The sequence below is a fragment of the Lolium perenne genome, chromosome 3 (assembly GCF_019359855.2).
Source record: "Lolium perenne isolate Kyuss_39 chromosome 3, Kyuss_2.0, whole genome shotgun sequence".
Lineage (NCBI taxonomy): Eukaryota > Viridiplantae > Streptophyta > Magnoliopsida > Poales > Poaceae > Lolium > Lolium perenne.
This window is the reverse complement of record NC_067246.2, coordinates 173,032,354-173,044,188: the sequence shown is the minus strand read 5'-3', so window position 1 is coordinate 173,044,188 and position 11,835 is coordinate 173,032,354. Positions and strand designations below refer to the sequence as shown.

Genomic DNA, 11,835 nt, shown 5'->3' with positions numbered 1-11,835 from the left:
TCATCACCATGCTAGGATTAAATTGTATGAGGTGCTTCACCTCATTTAAATCATTTTCTTGAATGATGAGTATGAAGAGGTTGACTTTGGTCAACCTAGGTCATATATTCTTCATGAAGGAAATTAAATTGTAACAAGATAATGAGAGGAAATTATTTCTCTAAGGAATTAAAAGTAACACCTCAATTAGTATGAGAGGAAATTATTTTTCTTAAATAAGAAAAACAAATCCCCCAACTTAGTAGTAATGTGTGATGCTAGCATAAGTTGTGTGATTCATGTGTGTGCTTAGTTGAGTACTTAAGTTTGGTATGATAATTGTATACCCCGTATTCGTATTTTAGACGCTAGTACCGAGGAGTATCAAGAGGAGGAGGAGGTCTACTTCCAAGGAGAAGAAGACCACTTTGACCAATTCCCCAACCAAGGCAAGATAATACTCTTGCAAAGTGCAAAGCTCACCATGAGCAAGACATTACCCCATTTACTTTATGTTCATGATCCTATTTCCAAGTTTTACTTTACAAGCTTTACTTACTTTTGTTTTATCAAAGTACTTTTTGATTTATGATTCACTTGGTTAGTTTTGGATTAGTACAAGAGTATCAAACTTAGCCTAGAAGCAAAGAAAATTACTTAGCACCCCTCATACTTAGATGCTAGTGCTAAACTAAAATTGACTACACTAGATGGGAACATGTGTTTGTGAAATGAAGATGGTGAAAACCTTGGAATGATCAGTCATTTCCATTGAAAGATTTTGAAGGTGAATATGACATGACTTTGACTTGGTGAAATGGTTAAAAACTGATGATTGAGTTGGATGCGATACCATTCCAATTTTTGAGTACTTCCACAATACCTGATTATGGGTAAGGCTTAGCTGGAAATTTATGTGTCTTAGTATGGGTTCCCTCTAAACAAGCGTCATAGATGATATGCCGAGGCTGCCTCCGTTGAAAGTGAAATGACGTGAACTGAGGTGAATTGTACGGCCAAGCCCTGTGCAGTTCCCGGGATAACAGTTGGCTATCACCGGGAGGCCAAGCTCATGGGGAGAGGTGCCTATACTAGGATGTGTAAGTGAAAGGTTAACGGTTGATGATCCGCGTACTGATGTACGATTATTCGTGGTTTATCCCTGACGGATGTAATCAAATGTTGTGGCACAAGTGTGCAACCTCTACAGAGTGTAAACCTATTCGAATAGCCGCGTCCGCGGTCATGGACAATTAGAAAGGCCATACTGTTTCCGTCATCAGAAATTTATATCTTTGTGACTTATGAATTGAACTTGAACGGTGACTTTGAATTTGAATCACAACGGAGTTGTGGGAATGACACTAATGTTCCCACTTGAGTTAGTCAGCACATGAGGAGTTGTTTACTAAAATGTTTCTAAACTAAAATTGGCTTTATGCAAATAACCTTAGAGCTTAGAACACTCTCAATAGCCATGTTAGTACTTACATTAGTATTAGTTTGCGAGTACTTGAAAGTACTCACGGCTTTGTCCCTGGCTATTCAAATGGCCAGACTATGAAGCCGAACAGCAGTACGAGGATGACGACCAGCAGGACGTCTACCACAATTAGGAGCTTCTAATGTCAAGCGTTGCCTGTGGAATAGATAGTACACTACTACTTCGCTTCCGCTACGGTATTTGTGTAATGATCAATAGATCAAGTGTTGTAATGAGACTGGATCATGTGATCCTATTTGTGTAATGACTATGTTGGTATTGTAATGAATGATGACTCTTTGATATTCAACTGTTATGTCTCGCAAAAACAATATTCCTGGGATTGCGAGGAAAGGCATAATAGGCATCTGGACTTAAAAATCCGGGTGTTGACAACAGTTTTGTCGCTGAGCCCATATATATGTTCGATGTATGTATGTATTCTAGAAAAAATCAGTTCTGAATGCTTCGGATCTATTGGTCAATAGTATTTGGTAATACTAACGACAATTATTTTTGTGATTATAACTTACTTACACAATATGTTCAAAATATCGAAGTAATGAGAAACTTTGCTCAGACAATGTGTACATTTTTTGAGTTTCGTATGGACACGTATTGTAATATATCTCAGGCATGAGAAACTTACTCCAAATATAGCTGTCACGAATAATTCATTTTATAAATCAAAAGCCAAAATCCCAAATAAATTTTAACCAAATTATTCCAATACAAAGCGCGTTCATAATATACTTTAGTTAAATAGATAATTGAGGTAATTCAGCTCTTATACATACTAATTATGTAATACAACAGTTAAAAATAGTTAACTTGTTTCAAATCGGCATTTATACATATTTCAGAGATTCAAGGGCATTTTAGAGATTTCATCTTTCATAGCTGCAGCAGGTATTAATAACACTCCTGCCAAACATCAAATCTCTGCTTCTCACAGCTGCTTCCCGCAGCTGCTTTTTCACAGCTCACCAGCTACAGCTGCTTTTCAAAAACTGCAGCCCATACAAACAGACTCTTAGCCATGTGCGTGTTCTTTGCGACCATTACCGTGTCCATTTTTCTTGTCGTGTGCTTTCCTCCTCTTGTGTCATGTCCGCTAACATTGCCGTATGTTTCTGTTGCTGAACTCGGCAAAGCTTGTCTTTTGCAGAGTTATGCGCAATTTTACACACCGCAAAGAGCGCTGAACACGACAACAATGTTATTTCTCGGTAGTGTGAGGGAAATGTCCAATACAATAATCCTAAGTTATTATTTATAAGCTACACAAATGTTGTGAACCGAAGGATTTGGTACCTTGAAAATTAAGTTGACCGATAACTCAGGACAATATATAACAGCCAATTTTCGCACAGATGGTGCATCTGAAAAAAAAGTGAACAGATCAACACCGTGATCATTGCTTAATTTCTACCCCCTGATCATCACGCTCAGGTGCCTTTGCAACTCCCCTGTTTGACTCTGCTCACTTGCTAGCTAATCTTATCTGCATTATTGTGATCGCTAGTGGGAAAGAAAGGGCCCCATGGCCATGGAGGATGCTGTTGAAGCTCCTAGAACATTCCCTGTGAGCTGAACTCCCTCTTCTCATCTGAGTTCACTTTCCTTAGTTTCCACGTCTCAGGGATCAGCAGTTCTCCTCTCGTGACCATCTAACATCTGAATATAATAATGCTTAGATATACATTATTGTGTGTGACCACCATTAGCTTTCCCACACCAGATGACCAGAGCCCAGAGGAGGTGGAAAGAAAGACTAGCTAGCCACATCGAGTGCACGTCCCTCTCCACCTCCATCACTCTTGTTGATCGTGTAGTATGTGCACGCCCTCCCGCCTATAAAACGGCAGATCCCGAGGTCGTCGATCCAGCAAAGCAAGAAACCACCAGTCTTCTTCTTCTTCCACCATTGTATTCTCGTTGCAAGGATCGATCGATCTTGCCATCCTTCGTCCGATCGACCACAAGCTAGCTAACTAGCATAAATGGTTCGTGAGTCGTGGCTTCGTTGTTAAATTGTACTAGTTGTCCAAGAATCATGTAGTGCCCTTGGTGCCCTAGCTAGCTCATCAATATAATGGCGGTCGATACTAGTACACACGAAGCTAGACTTGCATGCATGCAATCCAAATTGTTGTTGATATGTTGTGTGTTTTTACGTGTGGTGCAGGGAGGGAAAATGGAGATCGAGAGGCCGTGGAGCGGAGATGGCAACCTGGTGCATGACGCGGTGGACTACCGGGGCTGTCCGGCGGACAGGTCCAGCACCGGCAGCTGGTTGGGGGCGGCGTCCGTGGTCGGGATCGAGCTGTGCGAGCGTCTGGCCACGATGGGCATTGCGGTGAACCTGGTGACGTACCTGACGAACACGATGCACCTGCCCAGCGCCCAGTCCGCCAACGTCGTTACCGACTTCATGGGCACCTCCTTCCTCCTCTGCTTCCTCGGCGGCTTCCTCGCCGACGCCTTCCTCGGTCGCTACCTCACCATCGCCATCTTCGCGCTCGTGCAAGCGCTCGGCACGGGCCTCCTCGCGGTGTCGACGACGCTGCCCCAGCTGCGCCCTCCGCCATGCGTCGCCGGCTCGGCCGCGCCGTGTGAGGAGGCGACGGGGCTCCAGATGGGCGTGCTGTACGTCTGTCTGTACCTTATCGCGCTGGGCACCGGCGGGCTCAAGTCCAGCGTCTCCGGCTTCGGCACCGACCAGTTCGACGAGCGCGACGACCGCGAGCGCACCGCCATGGGATACTTCTTCAACCGCTTCTTCTTCATCATCAGCGTCGGCACGTTACTCGCCGTCACTGTCCTCGTCTACATCCAGGACCACATCGGCCGGAGCTGGGCCTACGGAATCTGCTCCGGCACCATGCTCGTGGCCATAGCAGTCTTCCTCTCTGGCACCAGGAGGTACCGCTACAAACGGAGCTCCGGGAGCCCAGTCGTGCACATCCTCCAGGTCCTAGTCGCCGCCACCCGAAAGCGCGGCCTCAAGCGGCCGCTTACCGCTGCCGCGCTCTACGAGGACCGCCCCGAGGACGCGAGGATCCCCCACACCGCCCAGTTCCCGTGCTTAGACAGCGCGGCCGTGATGGCCGGCGAGGAGGACAACGAGGTGGGGCCGCACGGGCGACCGGTGCCGAACCCGTGGAAGCTGTGCTCGGTGTCGCGCGTGGAGGAGGTGAAGATGGTGGCGAGGCTGATGCCGGTGTGGGCGACGACGATCCTGTTCTGGACCATCTACGCGCAGATGATCACCTTCTCCGTGGAGCAGGCAACCACCATGGACCGGCGCATGGGCGGCTTCGAGATCCCGGCCGCGTCGCTCACCGTCTTCTTCGTGGGCGCCATCATGCTGACCCTCGTCGTCTACGATCGCGTATTCATCCCGCTCTGCCGGAACCTCACTGGTCGGCCGGGGTTCACCAACCTGGAGAAGATCGGCATCGGCCTCGTCCTGTCCATCGTCGGCATGGCCGCTGCGGCCTTCTGCGAGAAGAAGCGCCTCGCCGTGGCGGCCACGGCCACGAACGGGGACGTGCTGCCGATCAGCGTCTTCCTGCTGACCCCGCAGTTCCTGCTAGTGGGCGCGGGCGAGGCGTTCATCTACACGGGGCAACTGGACTTCTTCATCACGCGGTCGCCCAAGAGCATGAAGACCATGAGCACCGGCCTCTTCCTCACCACGCTCTCCCTCGGCTTCTTCCTCAGCAGCGCGCTCGTCTCATTCGTCGGAGGCGCCACCACGTGGCTCGGCGACACCATCAACCACAGCCGCCTCGACTACTTCTACTGGCTGCTCGCCGTGCTCGGAGCCGTCAACCTGGCCGCCTACCTCGTCTGCGCCATGTGGGCCGCGCCGGCCGTCGTCAGCAAGGCGGAGCAACCTGGCACGGCCGCCGACGAGAAATGCTAGCTCATTCAGTCATGGGTTACCGTTCTAAACTTGACGTGCATGCACAACGCGTGTGGTCGTGCGGGTGTACTGTAGCTTATACTCCATGTAATTCCAGCTTGCTCACTCCGGTTTATCACTGAAAATAAGAAGAAATTAAATAGACCTTCGCCACTGTTGATGTACTGTGAACACAGAAGCAACAGAGTTTTTTTTTTTAGCTCAAACCTCAAAAGGGTCCGGCCCTGAACTCCCTTTACAACATTAGTTCAGATCTCGGCAAAGCCAAAAACTGGTTGCCGCATCGCATCATGTGATCATCGAAATATCTGATCTTCCTCTTCTTCAAATCCAAGCTAATTGCGGATTCAGTATTTCCTGGAACAGGAACTCCAAAGCCTCTACGACTACGATTCTACGTGCAGGTGCTGCATCAGCTGTTCTTTCTTTAGCACACGACACAAGCAAACACCCAGCCGTTTATCTCAGTCCGGAACCTGCGCCACACAACCTGCATTGATGCTAGTCCATTTGATTTTACCAAAGTGCAACTCATTTAGAAATTTGACGGCCTCACTCATCATATTGGCAGCCTGATTCTTATCTTTGTCTTTTCCCGATAAAATCTGTACTTTATTAACATAAGAGTATAAACAGGCCGAGCCGGTAAAATTTGGGATCCTGTGCGAAATTCTTAAATGAGGCCCTATCTTACAAGTAAATTTTAACTATTTAACAAATATAATATGCATGTATTAATATATTACGCAAAAACTGGATATATATCAAGAACCATACCTATTCTGATGCAGCAGTCACAAGAATGATCAACATAGTTCAATATGCAATACTTTCATTGGAAAAACAATCATGCCACTTCAAATAATTCATAACTTCAACAAGCTCTATAATTTCTTTTGGAATAAATTCTTGAAGAAACTTCAGCTCAACATATATATAGATACAAGTTTTAGAGTGATTGGCATTTTTAATAACCGTCCATTTGCCCCGATCTAACGGTGATAATTAGACGGAACCAAACTGACGGAACCAAAATTACGGGACCGGAACCAAATTCGGTGGGACCGGAATCTCAAATATTATTTGAGAATATTATAAAATACAAACGTCCTTTTAAGCGGTCAAATCAGATGATGATACTACATAAATCTTAAAGCAACAAAAAATTGATCATATAAGCTCGTACTGTTCTCGCCAAAAATTTAATACTAACTCACCGGCCAAATCTCCCACTCTCTCATCCTCTCCGTCTCTCATCTCTCACTCTCGCTGGATGTGGTCTGCCCCAGCGACGGAGGAGAGGGCACGGGCCTCCCGACGAGCCGCGCGACGAAGGGGAGGGGGCACGTCGGAGGGGAGTGGAAGGGGACAGAGAGGAGGGGGCCGCGTTGGAGGGAAGAGGAAGGCGACATAGAGGAGGGGAAGATGACGGACCAGTCCCGGCGACGGAGGGGAGGGGACGGCGACGAACTGAAGCGTCTGAGGCGGCGTCCACAGTGGTCTCTCCCGTCGATCTCCGCGACGGAGGGCAACGCGGGGTGGAGGGGACAGCGGAGGCACCCGGCGAGGGGAGGAGCGGCGGCGTTGGTCGAAGCCAACGAGGGGAGGAGCGGCGGCTGCGGCGTTTGTCGAGACCAGCGAGGGGAGGAGCAGCGGCTGCGGCGTTGGATATGGCCGGCGAGGGGAGGAGCAGTGGCGGCGGTGGACATTAATATCATGTAAGTTACAGCTCCTTGTAAGTTTGTCCCGTCTTGCTGAAGCTCTATTTTTCAGAACATCCTTTCTGCAACCAATGATGAAAGCTTGCAAGGTATGTATTCTTTGATGCTATGTTTTATGGATATCAAGCCTATTCAAGCCTCTAGATAGTAGCAGTTTTAAAATTTTATCGAATTTGACAGTGCAGCGGGAAATAATACCAATCAACAGCAGATGGTGATAAGTCACTACTAACCCTGTTGTTCCCAGGTGAACACAGCAGGAACATCTATTGCATTGGCAGAAGAATCACCGGATGTTGGTACGTTAGTGTTTGCTGGCTAAAGAACATCTATTGAATTCCCTAGCAGGAAAGTTCTAGGCCCATCACTTTGTACAAAAAATTAATGCAATACATGTCTAGATGATCATGTTCTTTTTCTCAAACTCTCAGTTAACGTTTGCTGGCTTTAATTTAGATATGCAAATGAGGGCAACTTTTCTTGTTTAGTACCCTGTTTCCGAGGGATGAGGCGCTGTTGGCTATTTGCTGGTGGCGAAGAGTGCGCAATCGTCGCGACTCGCATGTGCTGGATCAATGGCGCTTGACAACAGCGAGGTGTAGATGGTGACATGCACATCAGAGTCGAGTAGTGTTGACGCGAGGCGGCAGCAAGTACGGGCGAGTCAGGTGGGTAATAGCTGCCATGTTCTTACTGCCTGTTGCTTTTGCAATTGAAAGGTATGCAGATTTTTCGCTTGTTATTTGCTTGGATTATATGGGTAGGTAAAAGTTCAAGGCAGAGGTAAAACTACTTTACTTCCAATATAACCACTTGTACCAGATACGCACAATTGCAGATCCTGTATATTTATAAAGCTTCTACACACCATAACATTGATATATAGTACTTGAGAGGGTAACTAAGTGATGTGAATCTGACTTTGGTTTTGGTGCTAATGCAGTACTATGAGTCACTTCTGCTAGAAGCCAAAGCGAAGAATGAGCGAGAAGTTCTACTGGTACTGCGAAAGATGTGGGCATTAAACTCCAATAGTTACAGACAAAGATTGATAGTTGACTAAACTTCCATCATTATCTGAGAAAGTTGTATAGTTATATAGATCAAAGGGGGCTATGTACTATAAATACACTATTAGAGGTAGGGAAAAGGCTAAATTCGCCGGATGAGCGTAGATGATAACAAATTTTGGAATTTGTTCCGATGAATGGTGACAACATCAGTACCTCGTGATCTTCCGATGCCTAGTTATCAAAAGGATTGAACGATTTAACGCCTTTTTTTTATCTATCTTGCTAAATTTATTCTCTTATCATTTATAATTTGTTGATGCAATGCAATGTATCTTTCCCAGTTTCTCGAACAATGAAATGCAATGCGGAATCTCAATTCCATTGCTTTGTTTCATCACTGAATTTAGACAATACTATTTGCTACTCCACAGTACTTATCACACAACAGAGTGAACTCTCAAAACGTGTTATATTCAGGAGCGGAGGGCATACATTCTAGCAGGAAACGGAAAGACAGATGCAATGCAGCTTTCCCATTTCCAAACAATGAAATAAAATACAATACGGAATCTCAGTTACATTGCGATGTTTCCTCATAGAATGTTGATGAGAATATTTGCTGCTCCACAACATTCACACAACAAAATGATACATTCAACTAGCGGGAAAGGGAAAGACAAATGGGTGAGCAGAAATTGCTACTCCAGTTTCAGTGCAAGCAAAATGCAAGACAGCCGGTTCCTCAATCTTTTTTCTGTAGGATTTTGTCCAGTTCTCAACAACCAATATCTTCTCATCCTTTACAAGAATTGCTTCGTGCAACTTGGATGGAGGCTAAGCCCCAACTACTGTTGGCACAACCCTGGCATGAGAACAATTGTCAGAATGACTATCTTCAAAGAAGTTCAGAAGTTACATGCAGAACCCAAACAAAAAATAAATGGTGAAGTACAATACCAAGTCTGAGTTAGTTTGTCCAGAATTTCAATGCCAAAGGGTGTTTTCAAGTCCTCATCTGATCTGCCAATTACATACTGCAAAGTCCAAAACAAGAAACTGTTGTTACAATCTAGCTTTATACTTTAGAGCGCTCCTTACTATGATAAACGCTGACAGCTACATGGGAAAAGTTTAGTTTACTGGGTCTATGCAAATAATAGGTATTAGCAGCAGTGGTCGTTCATGAATGAAGGTTAGCAGTTAGCACTAACATTAAGTAAATACACTTCACAGAAAGAGTGAGAGAACATGTGTATTTCCCCTATCAATCTAATTTGTCAGCATATAGCTAACGAGCCCAGCGCATTTCGGAGTGATGGTAACGAAAGCTACTATACGCCTGTGTGAATCTATTGGTAGTTTGGTACACAGTTGACAAAATTCTGGAACGGAATAGAATTACCTCAAGTTTGGCGCCTCAAAGCCTGCAAATAGGAAATGGTTCTCAGTTCAGTCTGCACGAGAGAGTATGCAAATCAAGTCGTACCGAGAAGGCGTCACTAGCGTGGACGACAGCGGCCTTGGAGCTGGAATACGCGCGGACGTCCCCGGCGGCGGCGGAGCACCGCAGACGAGCTGGGCATACGGACGTCCCCGGCGGCGGTGGAGTAGCGCAGATGAGCTGGGAGACGCGCGAACGTTCCCGGCGGCGGCGGAGCAGCGCGGACGGGGAAGAGGGCGTTGGGGAGCAACTCATGGGGTAAAACGAGGACGGTGGACGCGCGGGGAACGAAAATTGAGAGGACCTTGCGGAGGTCGTGGAACGACGACCTGGGAGGCGTGGCCGTCCGGCGAGCTTGGCCAGGATCTCCCTGATGAGGAGGGGCGGCCGTGACTGTGGGGGCGGTGGTGACTTGGGCAGCGGCGCTCGTCAGGTGACTGGGATGGGTGAGGGGGTGGCAGCGACAAGAATCCCCTGGAGACAAGGACGGCGGCACCGCCGCTCATGGAGGAAGAAAGCCACCAGGAGAGGGAGAGAAGGATGGTCCACGGCCTACTTTACCAGCGTCCACTTTGATGAACCGATGGCCATCGATTACTTTCGATCACTCTGATATATGTTTTGGATTGTCGAAGTATCATAGAAATTACATAAAAAATATTTCTGTTTTAATCAACAGTCATGAAAAATTAGATTAGACGGAACCTAAAATAGATTAGACGGAACCTAGGTTCCGTGCCAATCACCATAAAAGAGCTCATAGATAGATCATTCACATCAATGTTACATTTTTTATTTTTTGTAAGGGCGGACAAAAGATTTCACAGTAAGATTTCAAGTTATCATTATCTAGTGACTGCAACATATCATAGGTAAATAAGAAAACAAAGATTTACTGGTGGCCCTTATATTATTTAAGTCTATTCGTGAGTGAGAAAAAAATGCTTGATCAACAAGACTATAAACTAAGAAACTTCATACAAAAATTAAAATAACAAATTAAAAGATCAGCCGCGTGCCACAAACATTGCTGATCAGCGATCATCACAGAAACAGAAACGCAGAAGATTGGAAAATTCGAATTACCTCAGTCTAGTCGTCGGATGGATGCGTCGCCAGGCCCTGGTCGCGGCTCGATCGAGTTGTCCGTCGCGGCGTCGCGGGGGTCAAGGAGATTCCGCTCCTCTCGTCGCGGGATTCGGACCAGGTGAGGTCGAACAGACAAGTCCACTTCGGTGCGTCGTTCCACGATCCTCGAGGCTAGGACGGTTCGATGGTTAGCTCTTTGCTACTTCCTCGCTCGATTCACAAGTCATCGCTGAATCGCATGATCCACGAAGAGTCTCCGCGTACGTGACTGCTCGTCCAGCTAGCTGCTAGCGTTCCAAGGCTGCAAGACCCAGGTAAGTTGGCAATTCCTATACACCGTGGTCGGTTACCGCGCGGCGCACACCCCCGCGCACGGTATGGGCCGGTCTGATCGGTCCATTTCACGTTTATTTTTGTTTTCTGTTTTTTTTCCTTTTTCCTTTTTCTATTTCTATTTTTTATTTTTTCTTTTCTGTTTCTTTTTTTGTTTTTGTTTTTGTTTCTTTTCTATTTATTTTATTTTTGTTATAATTCAAAAAGTTCAAATCTAAAATTTGTTCAAATTTAAAAAATGTTCAAATATGGAAATCGTTCAAATTTGAAAAATGTTCAAATCGGAAAATCATTCAAATTTTAAATTTGTTCATATTCAAAAAACATTCAATTTTTTAAAATTGTTTGATCTAAAAAATATTCAAATTTCAAAATTGTTCAGATTTAAAAACTGTTTAAAATTTAACGGTTCAAGTTTAAAACTATTCAGTTGAAAAAATGTTCAAATTTTGTGAAATATTTTTTCTCGAAAAATTCTTTTCAAATTTTTAGATTTAAAAAACGAAAATATAAACAGAAAATAAAAACAGAAAAGAAGGAAGAAAAAAGAAAGAAAAAAAACTCACCTGATGCGATGGGCCGCGGCCCACTGAGCCACCCAGGATCGTAGGCGGTGTGCGGTGTCTTTGCACCCACCGATCAGGTCGGTGTATAGGCCCTCCCGGTAAGTTTCCTTCTTACTTTTTTCTTCTATACGCGTATATAGGCCTGTATAGAAATCTAGGGCCCCCCAAATTCTGGGGTCCTCGCACAGTCCGCACATGCGGCCGCCCGGGCCTGTGTATAAACCAGGTAACTGCAGGATAAAGATGCACAAAACCCACAACAATGAAAAAAAAAAGTTC

The 11,835-nt window shown here is 45.7% G+C and overlaps 2 protein-coding genes and 1 long non-coding RNA gene across 6 annotated transcripts; 2 read left to right on the top strand and 1 right to left on the bottom strand.

Moving 5' to 3' along the window:
• Positions 1-3,314: 3,314 nt before the first annotated feature.
• Positions 3,315-5,535, top strand: LOC127318349 (protein NRT1/ PTR FAMILY 6.2). Its single transcript, XM_051348826.1, has 2 exons — positions 3,315-3,468; positions 3,651-5,535. Exons 1-2 carry the CDS (start codon positions 3,466-3,468, stop codon positions 5,391-5,393), a joined length of 1,746 nt encoding a protein of 581 aa, XP_051204786.1. The 5' UTR covers positions 3,315-3,465; the 3' UTR covers positions 5,394-5,535.
• A 1,232-nt stretch (positions 5,536-6,767) lies between these two features.
• LOC127318368 (uncharacterized) lies at positions 6,768-8,345 on the top strand. Its single transcript, XR_007861792.2, has 3 exons — positions 6,768-7,203; positions 7,295-7,782; positions 8,058-8,345. It is a non-coding gene; the product is annotated as an uncharacterized lncRNA (long non-coding RNA).
• A 298-nt stretch (positions 8,346-8,643) lies between these two features.
• On the bottom strand, positions 8,644-11,048 carry LOC127318378 (uncharacterized). Of its 4 annotated transcripts, XR_007861801.2 has the most exons (4): positions 9,614-10,639; positions 9,530-9,551; positions 9,085-9,161; positions 8,644-8,989 (listed from the first exon to the last, which is right to left on the bottom strand). XR_007861801.2 is itself a non-coding variant. In XM_051348860.2 (3 exons), exons 1-3 carry the CDS (start codon positions 9,821-9,823, stop codon positions 8,962-8,964), a joined length of 315 nt encoding a protein of 104 aa, XP_051204820.1. In that variant the 5' UTR covers positions 9,824-10,636; the 3' UTR covers positions 8,644-8,961. The 4 variants fall into 4 exon arrangements, 1 of the variants encoding a protein (XP_051204820.1); XR_007861802.1 differs by lacking the exons at positions 9,530-9,551; positions 9,614-10,639 and adding an exon at positions 10,655-11,048; XR_007861800.2 differs by having other exon boundaries at positions 9,530-10,633.
• Between the last annotated feature and the right edge of the window lie 787 nt (positions 11,049-11,835).